Consider the following 22,849-nt stretch of genomic DNA (forward strand, 5'->3'; position numbering starts at 1 on the left):
CTGCATCACAACTACACACGCTCACATTACCTCCTACTGTGTTCCCTCCAACGCTGCCTCATACATCACCCTACCTACCACTATATACCCCATATACAAGACCACTCAAACTAATACATTACCCCCTTATCATATACCTCATACATTACCTCCTCTTTAACTACTCCATATAGTACTCCCTCTTACACTAATTTATATATATATATATATATATATATATATATATATATATATATATATATATATATATATATATATAGTACTCACTCTTAAACTACCCATATATTACCCTCTTATACTACCCTATATATTACCCCCCTCTCATACCACCCTATAGATTAACCCCTCTTATACTACCCTACATATTAACCCCCCTCTTAAAGCTACTCAGTATATTAGCCACTCTTACAACGTCCTATACATCACCCCTCTTTCACTCTCCCATGAATTATCCCCCACCCCTCCTCCATATATTCACAGCCGCTTGTTTTACTGACTGAATACACACACACTATACAAGGCTTGAGTTGGAGACATAGGATTATTTCCTCAATCATAACATGATGTGATGATGGGTCACTCCCTATCATAACATGATGTGATGACGGGTTATTTCCCTATCATAACATGATGTGATGATGGGTCATTTCCCTATCATAACATGATGTGATGATGGGTCATCTCCCTATCATAACATGATGTGATGATGGGTCATCTTCCAATCATAACATGATGTGATGATGGGTCATCTTCCAATCATAACATGATGTGATGATGGGTCATCTTCCAATCATAACATGATGTGATGATGGGTCATCTTCCAATCATAACATGATGTGATGAATACCTAAGAACTGCGTCCTGTCTACGTGGTCAACTCCCTTCAGGGCGATGGGACGACCCTCGAGTATATTGGTCTGGCCTTTGACCTGACCATAACTTGTGCCATGACATCATACCACAGGGTAGCATCGTCAAGATGAACGCACCATAATCATACTTCTGTTTCTTTTTTTTTTAGAATGATCAATAATTTGTGTAAATATAACAGAACATACACTGTTATAAAAACTTATCACACGTACATATACAGACTGTATCATTCATCTCCAAGTACAGCAGACACTCCCATACCCAGATGCCATACATACTAAGGCAACAGATGTTGAGATCATAATCTGCACATGTATAAACATCAATGAAGACAGACAAATTCATATTCCACTAATGAGCGAAGTACACGCGTACCAAACTTCCTAGTATGACACACTATACATACTCACCAAGGGGCTGTGATGTATAATACAACATTACTTAAATAGTGTGTGACACACTACGACATTGTTGAGACATCATCAGTACACCTGTGAACAAAGACACACACAAACATACGCAATAATCGAAACATGAAAGACAGCACACACAAGATTACAACGGGGAAAAAATACATACAAGTAAACACAAAGATATTTCTACATCAGTCAAAAGTTAGACGACATTTAAGCTAGCCAAATACACAGACAGCGAAGCGGACACAAACACACGCACTAATATTCTACGAAACGGAAAAAACGAGGAAGATCATATGTTGAGGTGAACACGTAGGTACACAGCAGAGAGGCAAAGACCAAGAGATGTTCTGTGACGCAGACCCGGGATACGCTACAAAGAAAAGACAAGGAAACAAGACCGTCGGTCAAAGACTGAGATAACGGACGAAAGGAAGAGGTGGGTCAGAGCCTGGTAGATAGAGAGAAGTGATCAATATGGCAACACAAGACTACAAATAAGGCATCTTGGTAACGTATGTAAGGTGGCGAGGTGTACCCACCCTGCTCTGATGATGGGCTTCCCGGGGTTTGTTTTTGGGTTTGGGTCCTCTTTTCGCCCCTCCGGACTCCCGCTGGCTGTTAAGAGAAACAAACATGTCTTATATTAGTCTAATTTAACCACACAATAACACGGTCCTGCATCACTCTGATAATGTTAAATATCTTACGTTCGTCAAATGCAGATATGAACATCCTTACCTTAAAATTAACCACTATATCTTCTATTAATCCGGTAAATGGACACAAGAAGCAATAAATAAAAACATCAGTCGTGTTACAATAATCAGTTCTCACATCATCACCTGAACATACTAGTAAGTCATTCATTACTTTCTTACATAAACAAGTAACATATAACTTCTATATGAACGGTTCGAAATACACCTTAAAGTATAGCTCAAAAAAGAGAAAAAATCTGAATGGTTTAAAATTTAAATACACCGAAAAAACACAAGACATACCTAAAAACGATCGTCCATAATATACTTCCAGGCACGAGCCAGATGTGTTTTCTACACGATATTTCACAAGGAGAGTTCCAACATAAATAGTTAATACAGTAGCAATGTTACCAACAATGTACTCAGGAAGGACTGAACCCACGGTGAAAGTAGAGAGGAAACACACATTCATGAAAGGGTAGACAACATCAAAGCTGTTTTAAGCTGTGAATAATAAAAGCTTCCAACCAATCTTGGTTAGGTTAGGTCAGGTCAGGTCAGGTCAGGTCAGGGTAGGCATAATTCTCATCATTAAAGTAAAATTTGTCTGCAACTGCCGTAATGGCATGATCCAGAAGTCTGTAAAGATATCATTCCATCAAACATTCTTATTTTGGCTAAATCTTCAAAAGAAAACGTAAACAATCGTGGCTTGTAATGAAACAGGTACGTTCCCGTGTCCTGTGTTTGATATTACTTTTTAACAAAGAAAATGTATCTTATCAAATATGTAAATTCCACTACACAACCGATATGACTGAAAAGGAATTATTGCTTCGGAAAAATAAGGCGTAATACGTAAAAATATGACATTATATATGAAATATGAAACTAATTTACAAAATAATGAAGATTAGTAAACCTTCCTCAGCCTTTTATGGACATATGCTGTCCACTGAGCTATGGTTGTGCACATGATGTGCTAACTGGGGTCTCTGGCCTAGAGGCAGCTTAATGAAGGTATTATCACTTTATCATTCCGTCCCTCACACCACGATCTCCTACATACATCGTCAACAACCCTTGCACAGTAATGAACCATCCGACACGACATCTGCATAATAAGTAGCACATAATATACATATAAAGCCGACTCCTCCATAGGCTATTAATAACATAACTGTACCACAAAAGTCAATCAACAGCGGCGATACAGAGAACTGTATCCGTATTCTGAATGGTTACTCGAGGGAAATGCCTGTATGAGTGGGGCGATGCCTACTGGAACCAAGGCTACAGGTGTGTGTGTGTGTGTGTGTGTGTGTGTGTGTGTGTGTGTGTGTGTGTGTGGGAGGCAACGTGGAGTGGTGGTGAATAATGATTCACGTGTTAACGGATCAATATCCTAAGGAAGATTGTGGTGGAGGAGACTGCACATGGACAAGTCCTGGGAGGACGTCCATATCAGGCACGAGGGAAGAAGCTAACGGATCATGGAGACAGCAACCACACCAGGGCCGAGTTAACTCCGTACATACATCTTTCTCTTTTCCTTTGAAAGTTGCAGAGTTTTGGTTCTAGTCTTCTGAGTTTTATCCTACCTTAAAAGACCATTTTTGTACAAATAAAATTTTAGAAATATCTATGCGAGGACGTAAGGTACAACCTTCCACCTAGCTACCGCTTGCTACCACAAGACCTTCCACTCGCTGGCCATTGGCCAAAATGGATGGCAAATGCTCTTACTCAAGACAAGAACAGAATACCTAATGCCCAGCCCTGGGTGCAAACCACAGCAACGTCACCGTCTACACACTTTACTATCAAACCTTTAAAGTCACTTCTACATCAACAAAGAGAAAAAAAATATAATTAGAAATGTATATGGACACCACAATGTATGGATGGATGGGTACAGGTAACGAAGAACCTGAGTGAAAATTTACAGTAAAGCTGCCATGAGCCAATTTCTTATACAGTTGAAGAGATGCACAAAGCAGTACGAAAATCAATGTACACTACCATAATATACACATTATAAACTACCGTAGCATAAACACAACGATCCTAAAACCCAACTATCATCGGTACAATAATGTCCATCATTACGATAGGAAACAATCGCCAACCTCGAGCAGCAGCAGCAGCAGCTGGATCGTGCTGGTTTATCAGGTCCAGCACGACCAAGCCGTCCACCAGTGTGTGGTCTGAGCCACGATACACATGACCACACATACCGTCATGAGCGGTACACATGCCACGCGAGGATCAGGCCTCACCACACAACAACCAATGCCAGCTCGACGCATCTCTGTTAATACACATCTATGTAGACCAACACCGTCAAGTGAGGTCATCTATAAGACATGCCACAGATATCATTTCTGACACCATACTACCGTCAACAATAGCTTATCATGCTCAGCATGTGTGTGTGTGTGTGTGTGTGTGTGTGTACGACCTTCAAAACCCACCCATGGTTCTGACTGGTAGATGTAATATCGTGCATCATCTTGTATTGTTTATCACAACCCATTACCTTGCTCACAACCTTACCCAGTCTACAACAACAACAAAAGCCCAAGGTACATAAAGACATTAAGAAGGGTGTCAAGAAGGCCGCTTATGCTGTTTTGTGAGGCCAGAGCCACGCCTTTACGGGGAAGACCTGGATGCGAGGCTCTTCTTCCTCGTGTTATCACAAAAACTTTGACCCAAAAATTTCCATATATATAAGAAACGTTGGTAACTTGCGGGGGAGGGGGAACGTTTTCAAGATAAGTAATATAAAGTTTGAATGTTATTTTTCCTCAGATTAGTTAGAACATGGATTTCAAAGATGAACAGGCAGCCTTCTGCTACCTCCACATCGTCCTAATGAAACAAATGAAACACTAAACCTATCCTGGTCATTTCTGGCTGCGCAGGAGGTAAAAGATCACGTGAGCAGTTCTAGCCAACGAGTGTCCTTAGCCACCAACAAGTTATTCCAAAAATAACAACATCGTGTGTTTGGTTGGCAACAGTGGGTATGGAGAGGACACAGAAGCAGCAGTACCGTGTGTCATGTTGCACGGCAGATCACCTCTGGCATCACACACACACCAACACGAGCAACACCTCCGGTGCGACTCTACATGTTAACAATGTCTTCATTTATCAACAATGGTACAATCAATGGTAGTGGTAAACGTTACAAATATAATCAAACGGCAAACACTCGAAAAAACTAAACACTTACACTTTACAACAACAACAATAACAACAATAATAATAATAATAATAATAATAATAATAATAATAACAATAATAATAACAACTAGTGTGTTCATTATTACCACAACTAATTATTACACAACTAATAATACTAGAAATAATAATGATACGTTGTTCATACCAAGGTATCAGAGCTAGCTTAATGGTACCAGTATGATGATGACTGCCACAAGATCCACAGGCACCTTCGTCCCTCATTGTATCTTATCACAGCGGAGGAGGACGAGAGGTAAGTCCACAGTACAATACTTTAACACGGAACGTCTCGCCGTGTCAAAAGGCCACACACCATCAAGGCAAAGCAACTCAAACATATCCTAAGTTATGAATCAGAAACAGACGACGAAATGGTCGCTGCATCCGCTGACACCCATCTCCTATCTGTCATGTGTAATGTGCTGAAACCACAGCTCCCTATCCACAGTAAGGCCCCACAAACCAATCCATGGTTTAACCCAAACACTTCACATGCCCTGGTTCAGTCCACTTGAAAGCACGTTGACCCGTGTATACCACATCGTTCGAAAGCTCGACTGGCAAGAAGTTAAATGAGTGATGAACACAGTTATTACAAAAGCTCTTGAGTATACTGGCAAGGCTTGTGAGACGTACTCCGGGCAGAGGCCAAAACACCAGTTGTGACCCACATTATCAACCACACCTCCTGGTGCCATCTCTCTCCACACATGATGGTATGTTCCAGCAGCAGCAGCACGGGACCCACCGAGGCTTCTGCACCACCACCTGAGCCACTCTCTGGCTAACACTAGGATGAAATCTACAGTAGTCAAGCGGAACACTTGGGTACAGTGACCAGGGACCAAGCAAGATATTACTGACTACTAATTGCTTCGTTCAACCCAGTTATCAGGTGCCGTCGAACCATGACATGATACAGGCAGGCGTCCGATCTCGCTAAACCAGGTTTAAACAAAAACTGATGACTGGCTCTCTTATATATACCGTGATATACTGAGGAGGAGGAGGAGGAGAGATCGTCTATAAACTACTTTCCATGATTTGTTTACGCCCAGGTGAGATGCTAATGTAGGGTACCTAGGTACCCTATATAATGCTGCTCTGCGGTGAGTTCTACGCGCTGCTATCCTCGCCTCTTAACCTAAACAGGCCGTAAGAAGTACATTACTGCCCCATCCACACACACACACTTGATTGTAAGATCTTTAACGTAGAACTCCTTCCCTCCCCCACTCCACCCCACGACAAACCTCGTACCTCCCTGCGTAACCAACCCCGAGGTCGTCCACGCCTGACCCACGAAGTGGGGCCCCGCCTGCCCGGGAGCGTCCGGCCAGCCTCCTGCGGTGCCCTCACCACAGTGAGCCAACGTCTCGTTTCCCTGGCCCGGGTCGGTCATGATCCACCGTCCCCGCCACACGTTAATACCTGACCGCCTCTTGTCCACCCCCTCCCCCACCCAAGCCTTCGTTCAATTACCTGTGCAAGATGTGTTTATACAGACGCGCGACCATAAGATTTTCCTTGAATCCTTCAGAACCTGGGAAGGATAAATACAACCAACAACTCAATATAAAAATTACTCGAGGTTTAAACTGTAAAATACCTGCACAAAACGACAAGAAACGAATTAAATAATACAATACACGTCAAAATAATACAAGAATACACGTAAAAATAAAACAAAAGGAGCGAAATTAAGTTTCCCATTTTTTCTAGTATGGAATGACTAATAAAAAATCCTTGACACTACAACTATAAAAAGTGACTGTATTCATAATTCACTGTGTAAGTCTTTTTAAAAATTGTAAACCTTGCAAACGCAGACAGGAACGGGAGAATGGATCACAATGCTGTGTCACAGTCCGTGATAAAATTAATACTCTTTATCAAGTTGTCTATTGTGATGAACTGAATAATGTCCAGCATTAACCCCCTACCAACGGAGGGGGGGGGGGGGGAACCTGACATGTCCTGACAGGTCACGAATTACCTGAGAGGACATCTGAGCACCTGAGAGATCACCAGAGTACCTGACAGGTAAAAAGAGTACCTGAATTATGCCCCACAGTACCTGGCAGGTCGCCAGTGCCTTCCTCCTGGAAAAGTAAATACGACATCCAACACCCACCATCTGTCCTGCACACGTCACCATTTCTTCAGTCACGTTAACTACCATTAACTACCCCTAACATGACCTTCCCTATTCCTAGTTCGGCCTCGCCAACATTATTCCTAAATTACCTTAAACATAATTGTATTACCGTTGTGATATCGTCTGCCACATGACACACTAAGTCTGTGGACACACACAAAGGAGGGGAAACACGTGCAACACATACGGGGCAACCAACACTAGTGTAAAGCTCTCTACCCGTAACACACAAATATACAAACGTCATAATATTTCTACCCAAAGGTTAAGCCTTTTTACAATGGACATATTTTACTCAAAGTCCATGCGAAAGTTATGAGTCTTGTGCTATTATTCAACTGTGTAGAACAGAAAAATGATAAAGTTTCATCAATGTATGAAATAAACTTTCAAAGTTACGTCCACAGTTCTTAAGAGTCGCAGGTTAAAGCGACACACCCGACAACTGATGGACTTACCCAACGAGAGAGAGAGAGAGAGAGAGAGAGAGAGAGAGAGAGAGAGAGAGAGAGAGAGAACGTTGCGGTGTGTTGTCAGACGAGGCAGCCTCCTCACCTATGATGACCTTGTGAATGAACCGTTACCCACAAAATTCATGTAATTCCTTCGGGGAAAAATCAGCAAGAAAATACGTGAGTAACATTGCCGGAGGAAAATGTCCATGTTCGACGAGAGCGAGTGAAACATCCCTTGAAAATACTAAGTCAAATGTATCCAAACATTTATCAAAATGAATTATTTCACGATATTCAAAACGTCCATCATACTGCAACACACAAGCAAACGTTTTCTCTCATTCAAATCAGGAATAACGTAGTCAAACGTTTCCCCACGCGTCACTATACAGTAAAAACCTCACCACGGAACAAACGTTCACCAGTGACAGGTGTATGAGAAAAACATTTGCTCGACAAACGTTTCTGGGCATAGCTGTCGTGGTATAAACAATGGCTGTCAACGTGGCCCACCAGGCTATGCACCAATAAAACGCTAGTAATTACATCTGCCACTCCAGCGGCCACGCTCACTGCCCACCTGAAAAAATTCCATCGATTTTGTTAGCGAACCAAAATGACGGTCGAAGGTGTGGCGTCGAGTTCGACCTGGCGATGTGGCTGGTGTTCCTACCTGACTCGCCACAATACCATGATGCATGACTGTAGTGATCACATCGTCGACCAACATCACCAGACGATCGAGATGCTTTCATCCATCACACTTCTTGCTGTCCACCAAGTACAATAACCATGACATGACCATCATCATGCTAACATAACCAACACAACAACAACAAACAACCATCACAATATTGACACAACATCGAGTCACCACCGAAATAACAGAGCCACCAGCTTGACGATGTCCTAACACCAACATAATCACCAATACAAAAACCGTCACAATAACGACAATCACGCAAGGCACACGAGACTGACAGGTAACGTGCACATGGGAGGCAACAGAGAACACTGGCCAGGGGAAGCTGGACCACGGGAACAGGCAACTGGCGTTCCTAAGGGGCTCGGCGCTGGCTGGAGTCATGACTATTTGTGATAAACGCGAACGTCTGGACAAGTGAGGCTGGATCATGTTTGTATACCTTCACAGATGATGTTAAAATTATGATGAAATTGCCAAGTAACAGCATTGTGAACTACTGCGCAAAGACACGGATGAAAGATGCTACAGTGGTCATCAGAGAAAATGGCGGTGTTTTTACTCCGGAAAATGTTACGTCATTAAGACTAGTTGGGGCGTTACGCAAACGATACATTACTGACGGAAACAAAGACCCGTACTGAGAGAAAAATATATCCTTCAAGAATATGGACAGAGAAACGTTTACGATGCATGACTGACTGACATTCTCCCTGTGCTGGAATATGGCTTACCGGTCTGGTCTCCTCATCTGAGAAACCACACACAAAAGCAGCTGAACTAAACTGGTAGATGGTACAAGACCTGAGGATGGGGAGCACGCCAAATCTCCAAGGGATAAAAAGAAAAAATGTAGACATGAAAACTTTATAAATTCCTAGTCACCATCATGATGATGAAGTTAACAGACACGATCTTTGTAAATACAGTCCAGGGCACAACTGGTAGTGAGGCAAGATAAGGGTAGGGAAGGACGTGTGCAAGTAAACCTTCACTAAGACAGTCGCTGACTCGTGGAAGAAGCTATGTCGAAAGGAAGTAAAAGTCACTACCACTGGAAAAGTGGTAAGTCCCGCTACCACTGGAAAAGAGTAAGTCCCTCTACCAATGGGAAAAATGAAAAATATTTTCAACAGAAATTGTGAGGATGAAAGAGGAGACCGGGAATGTAATTCTCCCTCTTCACCACCTATAAATAGTTATCAACAAACAAGGTACATCATGACGCGACCACAATCACCAGCAGCTGCCTCCTCCACCACGCCAACAGATAAATCATTCCCGCCACAGAGGCAACGCAAATAGCCAATATCGACGGCGGTAACCCCAACACAAAACACCAAAATGACGCACAAAGCACTACATTCATGGCATGTTTACAAACAGCAAGAGGGGACAACCACACACTTCCCGTCCATCCCCGCCCCTTACGTCCAGTTCTACGTTAAACTATCCTCACACGTGGAAAGTATTTGCAAATTTCGAATTCTTACCCCAGCAAAGAAATGCTATTTGGCGTGAGGTGGAGTACGGAGTGCCATGGACTCTGGATAGCCAAACTGATGGCTTCTCTAACCACTCTACGATCACTCCAGCCAGCCAATGGCTCTCAAGTACCCAACACCAACGCTTAAAATCAACTACTCAACCCATTTTCGCAGCGAATTATTCATAATCCAGCTAATTTCCTTCACGTTTCATAATGACGGTAATCACCCTAACAAGATAACTGGTCACAAGCTATTAAGAACCTAATGGGCTAGAAGCCCCTGCTTTAAGCACCCAACAACTGCTGCTCACCGCCAACAGGTTAATTGCGGATAATTAACTCTGGTGCTGAAAAAAATAACTTTTCGATTTTCCATAATGGCGACTCAGTATGGAAACTAATCTCTGACCCCTTGACCACGACGGTACGACCCATGACCACGATGGTACGACCTTTTACACAACGGTGCGAACTTGAGCACAACGGTACGACCTTAAGCACGACGGTAAGACCCATGAGCACGACGGTAAGACCTTGACTTAACGGTACCACTCTTGGGTATAATGGACTGTGATATGAACATTTAAAGAGTCAGGTCAGGGATCAGGTCGTCCCAACCAAATGTCGTACCATCTTGTTCAAGCATGCAACCACGATGCGAGGTATGGTGGTACACAGGAACGCCTGTGTACCACACATCCCACAAGCGTCGATGAACAAACACTTTCTGTGGCCAATCCTGGCTGCTTCCCAGCTACTCAACACAACGTGAACAGTTTCGAAAATCCTGCCCTGGCCTAGCCCTGAGCCAACAGGAGCGTGAGGCAGTACCGTTGTGGCGCCGTCATTACCCATCATCCATCGCCCGCGAAGCTTTGATCACTGACTGTTTACGTGGAGTTACCCAAGGATGTAACTGCTTCAGGAAGATCTGTCTCCTGGGTCGGCCACGTCAGCCACTCGCTCGCTCGCTCGACCCGACACACAGACACAAACCGACCTGCATTCTCTTTACATTAATTCAGCTCCTTGAGCACGACAGCACGACACTTGGAGCAAGAGAGAACGACCGAAGAACGAGGAGGTCGTTAACCACGAGGGGACAAATCACTGTGCACGACGGACCCAACTGTGGGGGGGTGGACGACCGCTGACCATACTAAGCCATCCATTCCTTCATGTCAAAGGTTGACTCACCATAACAATTCAGTTTCATACGCACCGATCTACAGAGCACAACCAACACTAAAAGAAAATGGAAAGAAGCACATGAAACAGTGCCACTTTCCATGTACAAACACAAGAAAGCACACATCTTCACTGCGGAAGCAACACTGGGAGACAACCAAGTATAACAATCCACACAGTTCTTTCTCAGGAAATTCCTCAGTAGAGTTTGGTCTCTTTATTTATAACAAACAATTTGACAACAATTTCCTCTGTACCACGAGACGTGTGTCCTAGGAGCGAGACCTACTGCCATCTTTCCTGGCAGCACATAAAAAGGAAGCGTACTAGGTCAAGAGTTGCCAAGCTACGGGGTCAAGCCGGAGTTCCCAGTGAACCAAGAACAGACATTGCTGTGGTCAACTAGTTCACGTGTGCTCGTGGTGCCGAGCCAGGAATAAGCACTCGTAAATGTATGGTATTAACAGCAACCCACTATATTTACTGGTTTCTGCTCTGCAATCTCATCTTCATACAAGATTACGATTACAAGATACTATTATGGTCTTTCCCAAATAAAGCAGTGAGAATGTACCAGTCTTCTGTTATCTGGCTTTCTCGTGTACTTCACGAATAAGTACAATATTACAGTAAAGATAAGACTGAGCAGAAAAAAACGGTATTTACGAGTTGGCGACTTACCTTGCATGAAGATAACGTAGACAAATGGCCGTGCATGGAGGTTCGTGTGTGTGTGATTCATGATGTACATGGCCGTGGTAAAGTGTGATCAGTCGCTTCTACAAGTGACAGTCGTGCTTGGGTTGGGAGATAGGCAAGTAACCGGACAATATAACTACATCAGGGTTTCCTAACCACAACACCGTTCTTTACTTCTTATTTCATTGGATTTCATTTAGTTTTTCTTTAATGGAAGGGAGCAGCAGCAGCAGCAGCATGTGCTGAGCCAGACGGTCCGGGGCAGCCAACACCGAACGATTGGACGATTCCATGACTGCTGTTACCGCTGGCAGGCAGATCCCGCTACGTTACGTGATACATGTGTTGAGTAGGTAGGGGCGCTGCTCCGTGGTGTGTGAGTGTGTGTGTGAGTGTGTGTGTGTAAATTCATGAAAGTAACGTGAAGGTTTCCAATGTACAACTTGTAACCGGGAACATACTCAAACATTTGATAATTAAAGATAATCGGTAATCATAATACATTCTTGTATCAGTCTTGACGTGCTTGAGAACTTCAACATAAATGTATTTATCACCCAGAACCATACGGACCCATAACGTGATATATATATATATATATATATATATATATATATATATATATATATATATATATATATATATATATATATTTTTTTTTTTTTTTTCAAACTATTCGCCATTTCCCGCGTTAGCGAGGTAGCGTTAAGAACAGAGAACTGGGCCACAGGGAATATCCTCACCTGGCCCCCTTCTCTGTTCCTTCTTTTGGAAAATTAAAAAAAAATTAAGAGGGGAGGATTTCCAGCCCCCCGCTCCCTCCCCTTTTAGTCGCCTTCTACGACACGCAGGGAATACGTGGGAAGTATTATTTTGCTTTGTCACAATTTTACGCGTTTCATTTTCCCGTGGACTCATAGGAATATATGTGTAAGGTTAACATGAGCATGAAGACGTATTAACTGAAGTAATAAGTGAAGACCTCCCGGCACGAATCACTCCATTACATGCCGGAGTATAAACCTTGTTGCCACGATAACATTACGCTCTAAATAACGCTAAAGACAGTGCTAACCAACGAAGGCCTTCTGTAAATATCGTTTATGACGAACTACCGGTAAAGTAACCTAACCACACGCGTCTGCACTAACATGTGCCGAACCAGTAGCGGCCGCTAGGAGGAAGACAGCGCTATCGTTGCCCTTACGGTAGCTGTTTGATAACACAAACACACACACACACACACACACACACACACACACACGAGGGGGGGGGGGGTCATGAAGCGTGGATTACATCAGTTATGAAAGCTCGGGAGGAGGGAGGCTGGGCTGGGTCCACGTCGGGTTGATGTCTGCTATTTTTAGCGATAATCCGGAGAGCGTGACCCAGTTCTGGTGCGTGGAATGTTGGTACCGCTGCCTCCCTACCTGGCCCGGTGCTGGTACCGCTGCCTAGCGACCTGGCTCTGTCTTGGTATCACCGCCTCCTTACCTGGGCCAACCATACTCTCCTCCTCTTCGCGCACAAACACATATATACACATAAAAGCACAAACACATCCATACACATATGAACACTTGGTTAAGAGACGGACCAATACGTATGTAAAACTCTCTCCCACTAACACATACAATAATTACACGTAGATATAAGAAAGTTCCCCTTCCGCAACGCCAAGCCAGGATCAATGAACGTGTGAGTAACCTGTCCTCACCGTTTAAGGCAATCGTGTGTGTGTGTGTGTGTGTGTGTGTGTGTGTGTGTGTGTGTGTGTGTGTGTGTGTGTGGTGTGAGTGTGTGTGTGCAACTAGGAACCAACACCCACCCCAACGTGTCTGGTACCACTATCACCACAGTGGTTGCCGCCCACTGTGGTTTATCTGATGCCATCAAAACCTTAGCCACAGTAACCCCGTCAACACCCTACCTACCTCTCCCCATCCACCTCTACGCCACTCCCTCCCATCTCCCCACCACACTCTCCTCCCTCCCACCTCCCCACCATACTCTCCTCCCTCCCATCTCACCCACTCCATCCAAACACCCACTCCTCCCTCCCCCAGCCACACTGATCTCTCCAGATAAGACACGGAGACGACACTCCTGAATATTCAGACCCACAAAAATCCATCGCACGAGACAAACACGTCCATAATGGATCAGCATAATGACCTACTCGACTCATCATCTGATCCGCTACTTACTTAAGTTCACCTCACGCAGTCTGAACCATTTTCAGCCTCATTTACAACACTAATTCATAATTTACAACTCAAATGACAACCCAGGTGAAAACACTTATTTATCATGGACCGAGTTAAGAATAACTCTTCACAACCCATAGAAAGATGTACAGGAGCTGGTCACATAGGGATAACAACATCAAGGTGACTGTCTGTCTCAGACATAACAGCCACAACAAGGATTTGAACCTATGCACTCGACCCCGGGCGTCATGGTCAACAATGCTACCCGCTAAACCACGGAGATCCATAACAATATCAACACAACCTAGGGGCATAATGTGTGTGGGTTTGGGGAGGGGGGTGATGAGTGAGCCTTTATGAGGAAAGTTAGACAAGGGTGGGTAAGTTATGTGGTGTTGGGGAAGGGGTAGAGCTATGGCCTGGGTAGTGATGGGGCAAAGGAGATAGGTAGGGCCAAGTTGGTTATGGGGCACGGGAGATAGATGTGGCCCGGTTGCTGATGTCTCCCATCCTCCCAACATCTGGTAACATCATCATCATCATCATCATGAAAAACTGGCCATGACCTCTGGTCTCGTCTTACCCCAAGGTGTGTCGCCTCACCTCGCCCGCCTGTCTTCGGTTTCCACCCACAAAAACATTAATCCACTCCCCTCCAATCCAAACCGCTCCTCACAGATCGCCCAGCTTCTTACAACCTCTCTCTCCCCATTACGTCAACCGTCTACCCTGTATGTGGTCGCCAGTAATGAGCACCACAGGACAGGAACATGTCGTGGGAAAACGGCTGTACTATCCCGAGCCTTGTGCAGTGTACAGTCAGCACCGTCAGGAGGGTCTCTGTCATCAAAGGAGGTGAGGAGACCTGCTGCACCGAACACTGGCCGGGACCATCAGTGTCACCCTACACAACACCGTCACGTCTCATCCCGTCACCTTTTTGCCCGGTGCCTCAGACTAAAGCCCAGATCCTGACACACCAATCCAGACTACGGACAGCGCTGTCGACGGACACACTCAAGGCCATCGACTGTATCTTCCCCTCCTTTATTACACTCAACCGTCACAGAAAAATCACTACAACGCCTTTCATACTTTCGGTTGTCCACTGTAGACAAATGTTGGTAGGTGATAACAACCAAACTGTTACCACTAGACAAACTCCAAGGCGGATAATAAACCACGAAATGTGCAAGTAAAACATGTATTCAACGTCTGCAACTATGACATAATGAAGCTTCGACTTTGCTGTTTAACTGCACGACAGGTTTTGGGTGTCTTGTTTAGCTGATAAGTGTCGGGGGGTGAGTGAATCGTGGCTTACTTCCGCCCGCGGGAGGGAACTGCGGCGAAGCAACGTTTACCTGCGGGAGGAAGACAAAGAGGAGGAGGAGGAGGGAGTGGGTGAAGACGACGGGAAGTAGGAGTGAGGGGTAGGAGAGTGTACAGAACGGGAGGAGCTCATGTCGTCAGCTCAAGGATACGGGTGACAGAATTAGAAGTTCTTTTCCTTCCGTCCCAGGTTCCAGACCCCACAAGTCATCATCCAGGATCAAGCCTTAAATGATGGACAAAAACCTGAAGAAACAAAGAGGTGACGTGGTGGTGGTGTGGAACACTTGAGTTTTGCAGGAAGTCGCGGTCGTAGCTGTTAGCACCGACATCAGAAGGTATACAGTTCAAGACTTCACCGGTGTAGGGGAGAGACATCGCAACGGCCCACCTTGACGTTCACAACGGCCAAAGAGCAATCCTGTGACGATGTAGCTCGTTCGCCGGGGTAATACATCGCGGTCTAGCAAATGGCGGGGACATACAAACAGCCATCCAACTCCTAGGAACAGAAACCGAAGTAATATCCACAGAAGAGAGAGAGAGAGAGAGAGAGAGAGAGAGAGAGAGAGAGAGAGAGAGAGAGAGCCAACACTGGCATCAAGGTCACAGCAGCTCCTGGCCAGGGCCTGGGGGGAATGGGCCTCAGCCAGAGCAGTGGGGGACGGCTGATGTCACAGCTGTTGGTATGGACCAGCAGGAGGGTCAGAGCCGATGGCCAAGGCCAGCTGGGAGTTACAATTGTTGGCGGGGGGGGGAGGGTGTCCGAGCCAGGCCAGGTGCTGTGGAGAAGGGGTGTTAAGAGGGTGGGGGAGCTGACAGAGGTCACAGTGTTGAGCACTTAGTACCAAGCCAACCCTTTCTCTACCCGGCCATTTCCGCCGCAGCCTTGACCTTTCCACATGTCCCGTGACCTTTCCAACACACCCTTCCTTCCACTGACCCAAATCACACGCTTAAAAGTTTCATCTCAGACACGGCATACTGCTCCTCCTCCTCCTCACGTCAACTGTCTGCAAAAGATCACGAACACGGAGCCTGGATCAGTGTTCAACGAAAAAGTACTTGTTTAGCGATGTTAAGATGGCGGAGAAGGTAGGTTTGGTTACGAGGGTATTGTCTTGCTATATAACGTAGCTCCCACACAGCAGGAGTGACGTCATCATGATCCTCTTTCTGAACATACTCGTCAAGTAACTCACTCAGTGTTCAGGCCCACACCTTCAAGTGTCATTTTCTGTTTCTGTTTTTAACAATTACTACAAATAGTTAATCATCAGTCTTCCCTGTGAAGTGCTGTAGTGTTACGTACCAGCATCTACTTACATTTATTCTAAGGTGTTAAGTGGCCACCTCCATTGTCAACGCCTAACATGTCAAGTAACAGCTTTTACTGTACACTTACTTTATTGGCAGCCTCCATAATACACTTACTGTTAAGTGTTAACCTCTAATGCAAACATTTAAAGTATTAAGTAGGATTATCTGAACAAATACACTTAAGTGGCAGCCTCTATCTTATACACCAACCCTAAAGTGTTTTGTAAGTCTCCTGAATCTTCACCTGGATATAAACAAACGGCAATAAATAAAGAGGAAATCACTGAACTCTTCCTATGTAACATGAAAAGTTCCGTATAATTCAGCGATTACAGTCATAGGCTACCACGGTCCACCGGGAGAGAGAGAGAGAGAGAGAGAGAGAGAGAGAGAGAGAGAGAGAGAGAGAGAGAGAGAGAGAGAATCACTTACAAGTTTCCAAACCTTCACACACTTGTCAGTGTACTGTACACAAGGTGGCGGCAAACACACACACACACACACACACACCAATACTGACAATATCATTCCCACTGTATTTCTTGGTATACGATCGATCCCAGCACAAATCCTGCCGATACCAGTACCGCACCTGCCGATACCAGTACCGCACCTGCCGATACCAGTACCGCACCTGCCGATACCAGTACCGCACCTGCCGGTACCAGTACCACACCTGCCGATACCAGTACCACACCTGCCGATACCAGTACCACACCTGCCGATACCAGTACCGCACCTGCCGATACCAGTACCACACCTGCCGATAGCTGTAACATACTTGATCCTGTACAACCAAAGTTTAAACCACACATACCGGATACTGCCGGGGTCAAAAGTTTGGTAACGACAGAAATTCGCAGTACTGCTTCAATATGTATTTTTGTTGTAGTCAAAGTGGAAATTCGCACGTGTTTAATCCTTGTTGGCAACCTTGTTACGACCTATGATTCTGGTATCGTGACGGCCGTAACGCTACCGACCCGTGCCGCGTGACGGTAACACAGTGTTACCAGGTCGCTTACCTTCCCTATCTCTCCCCCCGCACTATCCCTCACCTCCGCAACCTGATCCTCCCCTCCCCCAACTTGAGGTGCCACTCACCACCTCCCTCCTCCTGACGTATTCTCCCACAATCGTCTCAAGGTACAGTTCACCATCAAATCTCTCTCGAACTCGACGTCTACAGACTAACACCTACAGCTTTGCATCACTGTATAACCGACCTATAAAATACCTCCCTTTACACCACCGCCACTAACCCTGAACTGAAGCATTAAACCACTGGAACAAACTGGAAGTGCTCCAGCACGGGTATGGCGCCACTTGCTGGGACAGCCCAACACATAAACGGCAGAGCCAGCAAGAAACCAAGATCCCTGGGACGTTCCAAATACAACTCCAGCTGTGCCGCCGCAAGAAACCATGACCCCCAGGGACAATCCCAGGGGTTCATGGTACCATCACCAAACTAATCTGCTTCCGGTGACAACTTCCTGCAAACTGTCATCAACGAATTGTATCATGATATGTCAGCCCTCCAGCCGACGACTCAAAGATCTAACCAACACCTACATCACCACAGTGTGGTTCTCGAGTGTTACCGTGATGCCTCTGACCACGGCGTTACGACCCTTACACCACAGGAAAAGGTCAAGGGTCAACGCTATCATGCTCCAAGGGTAGTAAGGTCGTCCTCTTAGAGGGAACAACAAACACTCCTGCACTGCTGCCCACAACCCGCATAAAAGCAGGTTAATCGCTGGCCAAGATGTAGCACGCGCGGCCAATCAACCAATATCATGAAACTAGAGGGAACTTTTGAACATAAAAATAAGGTTCCCTACTGACATCCACATGGGATAACGCTTATCAGGAAGCTTGGAATGTAAGCAGAGTCAACCGTTGAGTATCACAAGTCAATTCCAGCCGGTAACATGATGCCTCTCTGGTGTCGGCCACAGCAAAATCCATCATCAGAACACAAACGGTAACTAACGTGATGTATTCACGGAAGGAAATTTACGGTTTACCCTGACGATCATTCTCAAGAGCAGCCTTTCGAGAGGAACTTGAGCAGCTCTACACGTAACATCTATAAAGTTTGATATATTTTGAAAGAAATTCCCCTGTAGTCAATATCTGACTCTTATTACGAGAACTTGGCGATAACAGCCAGTCCTTCCCCGTGAAAAGAAACTATATCCGACTTACGTAGCAATAATAATACTGTCAACGCCTTAAAGAACAAAGCAAGATAGCGCTCTCGCCTCTCCAGCCTTGGCGAAGTGAAACCTGACAAAATGTATTAAGATATTTTCCCTGAGAATTAGAAGCCTGTGTCAACGTGACCCTCAATACCAACCATACAGCAGGAAAGGCCCCTTCTAACCCGACAAAACCCTAAAACGAGATATTTGTGGAGCAGGAACGGCCCTTGTGAACGGACAGGAACTCTTACCAAGGCGACCCTGAACGGCGAGACGAAACAAGGCCACCAGACAGAAGCCACCACCATCTGCCCCAAGGCCGGCCTGGCCCACCACCACCACCGGCCAATCCTATGTAAACAAAAACACGTGCGTGGGATGACGTCATGGACGACACTCCCGTATACAAAAAAAGGACGGGGATTTACACGCTAACAAAGCCATCTCTTTAAAGCAAACCATACGTGGACTACTCTCACGTGCACATAACCCTAACAAAAGATATGGGGCAGTGTGACACATGAGGCTGAACACACTGATCACAACAATAACATCCAATTTTACAATATGCAACACTACACGCACACAAGCACACACACACACACACACAAGCCAAAACTTCATTATTAATGCATATACGTTACCCAAACACTATAAACACGTCCCAATAAACGACAATCAATAATACACAAGAAACACCTGCAAACAAGTGTCTGGGATTCACTGACCAAAGACGCACCATGGCAGAGTAGACAAAGAGCCGTCATACAGAAATGTCGCGACACAGATTACGGCTACCAGACTTGCGGCACAGAGGTCGTCTTCACAAACTTACTCACATGCCTCATTAACTTTATCACTGACCGAATAAACGGGTTATATTACAACTTCAGCGACAGATTTACTTACGTCATACGTTTCCTTCAACGAATAGACATGCATATATATATATATATATATATATATATATATATATATATATATATATATATATATATATATATTATATACACGTAGATACCGGTTGTAGCAAATTGTGTAAAGCGGTCATGGTAAAGTGAAGTCACCCGTGGATGGATGGTGAGCAATGGTCATAATACAATGATAACTCAATCTGATGTGTGTGTGTGTGTGTGTGTGTGTGTGTGTGTGTGTGTGTGTGTGTGTGTGTGTGTGTATGTGTGTGTGTGTGTGTAGAAAATACATATAAATGACGAGGTCATGTGACTAAATAGAGACTTTCTATACATTAAAAGAAAATAAAAAATCATTCAAACATAATGATGCGCTCTCTCCCCCTTTCACACACACGCAACACACACACACAGAAACACGTACAACTTCCGCATTTCAAGGAGAATCCTTCAGTGCATCTTACCTTACGTAAACCATCCGACGCGAGGCTTGCCCCCTCCCGCCAACAAGGTCGGGCAAGATCTGTGTTGCACCAGTCACCTCAGAGCCAATGCTGTGCAACACTGTCTGCATCTGCCATCCACGGGGTAAGCTTGGAAAGTAACTCGCGGAGGAAGCCAGAGGAGAATTACGTACATTTCAATGCAAGATTAAGACCACAGCTGATAACACGAGAGAAGTCCTGAGTACTTTCCCACCTTGAGAAAGGAGGGCGCGGGGTTTGATCCCATCCTAGATCATGACTGCCTACGTCTCTGACCTGACCTGTAAGCTCAGGTCAACAGCAAGGCCATCATACCCAAGGGTCGTATCGTCGTACTTAACGGATTAGAAAAAATTCGCAATTCAGTCGGGCAGGTTTGAAGATGAGACCGCGTTTGTGGCTGTGCCAACACGTCCAGCGCAGCTCCTCCCAGCGAACACCAAGACGAACCCAAAAAGTTCTTTACACTTAGAAAACTATCCGACTTGCAAGTATACCTGTTGGGTTTGAGAAAATACGAGTGGCTCTGGTTGACATAAATGTGATGTGTGCAGATCAACAGCATCACCTCTACCAGGACAAGGTTATCAGTGATTGGGGTAAAGAGCGCTGCTACAGGAGACAAGGACGGTTGTGTAGTCATTATGGCCTGAAACCCGACCATTGTGTTAGCCCTCCCTCCCGCACTTCCCTCGACCCCCCCCCCCCCGCGCAAAAAAAAACCTGGTGGCCCCCACCCCCACCTTACCACACAAACAACGAGCAGTCCACCTTCGACTTAACGATTGTTTACCAACTACCGCAACAGTTCGCCTTCACATGAACGCCTAACTATCGCACGGATGGTTCGCTCTCACCTGCACGACCAACCAACATGACAATTTACCTTCCCCTGCCCAACCTTCACCTGAACGACCACTTCGAATCACATCTCAACCAGCCACTAAGGGTCTGGAGTCGCCACCCAGCGTTGTCCACTGTGGACAAGCCGGACTCCGGCAGTGAAGGCTACGCTGCTGAAATATGCAGAAGGTGAGCCAGACGGAGCAAGACCTTAAAAGGTTACCGGTACAGTCTTTGCAACACCAGACATTTTTCACTCCAGCACCGGTGACCGACTACCCCCACCATATAAATGGCGACCTCTTGTCTCAACTCCCGCAATCCGAGGTCAGACTAATTTCCAAGACAAGGTCGCGACAGGTAGTCAGTATGGGTCACAGAAGGCAGTCGGTCTGGTCGCAATTGGCTGAAGGAAAGAAAAGCAGGTAAAACATTTGGATTTCTAGTGAATACGTAAACCTCCAGCCTGGCACATATGTACTACAGTCTGCTTAATGACCTAATTACAATCAAGATTAAATTGTCATTTTGACGAGTAACTTTATTTTTTAATAAGTCTTACTGTATATCTGCCACTGATAACACTATAATATGCACTGTCTAACTGCAATATCTCTATCATCTGGTTTCCAAGACACAGCAGCCAGCGGGTAACGTGTGACAAACTTCTTCAAGCGGCACAGATAACAGTACGTGACAGAGAGCGTCGTCCACACTGATGATCTTGTATACTACATCATGTAGCGCACCACACGCTCCGTCATGACGTCCACTGTGGGTCACATCCCTATGTGCGGACACCACACCACACATGATGCGATTCTAAGATGACATTCTATGGATGGCCTGAGAGAGAGAGAGAGAGAGAGAGAGAGAGAGAGAGAGAGAGAGAGAGAGAGAGAGAGAGAGAGAGAGAGAGAGAGGTGAATGTTGCCTTTCCAGGGCATCGGCCTGGAAAGCAGTACTGCCTAGAGGTACCTAGCCGGCTGGACCCACGCCAAGGAGGAAGTGAAACCAACCCAGCTTTCCTCATCAAGCCCCCCCCTCCCCCCCAGCCTAACACCCCCAAACCCTACACACTCCCGTAGGCCAGTGTCACGTGACCCATGATGGAAGAGAAACCAACCCTCACGACTACCTCACCCCATTCACGCGACCCCAATCCATCACGCTCCTCCCATTCCCCCTACATACACACCCGGTAGTCTTCCATCACACTAAATATATGGGAAAATCCCTGCCTCCTCCATCAACTCTCATACCTCACACCACCCTCTACCTACACGACATCATCGCGCCTCCCTACACACATACACAGGGTAGTACTCCATCATAATAATGACATATGTTAACAGAAACCGGCCTTGCATCGACCTCTCTTCCCTTACATCTCCATCTATCTATCCCTCCCGGTAGATAACAATCCGCTGTATAACCCACCGCGTGTTAATCTCGTCCTACACACCCGCAAGCCAGCGAACTCTAACCTACCACACGAGAGCCACCACACTCAGGTCGCCTCATCTGCATACTGCCCACGCCTAACCCTTCCGTCTATAAACTCCATCATCAGTCAAGAGCGTAACACATTTCGCATT

At 45.5% G+C, this 22,849-nt stretch overlaps 1 protein-coding gene across 1 annotated transcript in view; it reads right to left on the bottom strand.

The window, feature by feature from the left end:
* The window catches only part of LOC139763301 (uncharacterized), a 140,353-nt gene that overhangs the window by 35,846 nt on the left and 81,658 nt on the right, over nt 1–22,849 (bottom strand). The window contains exon 5 of the mRNA XM_071689289.1: nt 1,832–1,907. Within this exon, the coding sequence (XP_071545390.1) occupies nt 1,832–1,907 (76 nt within the window). The remainder of the gene's footprint in view (nt 1–1,831; nt 1,908–22,849) is intronic.

This window comes from Panulirus ornatus, chromosome 46 (assembly GCF_036320965.1).
Source record: "Panulirus ornatus isolate Po-2019 chromosome 46, ASM3632096v1, whole genome shotgun sequence".
Classification (NCBI taxonomy): Eukaryota; Metazoa; Arthropoda; class Malacostraca; order Decapoda; family Palinuridae; genus Panulirus; species Panulirus ornatus.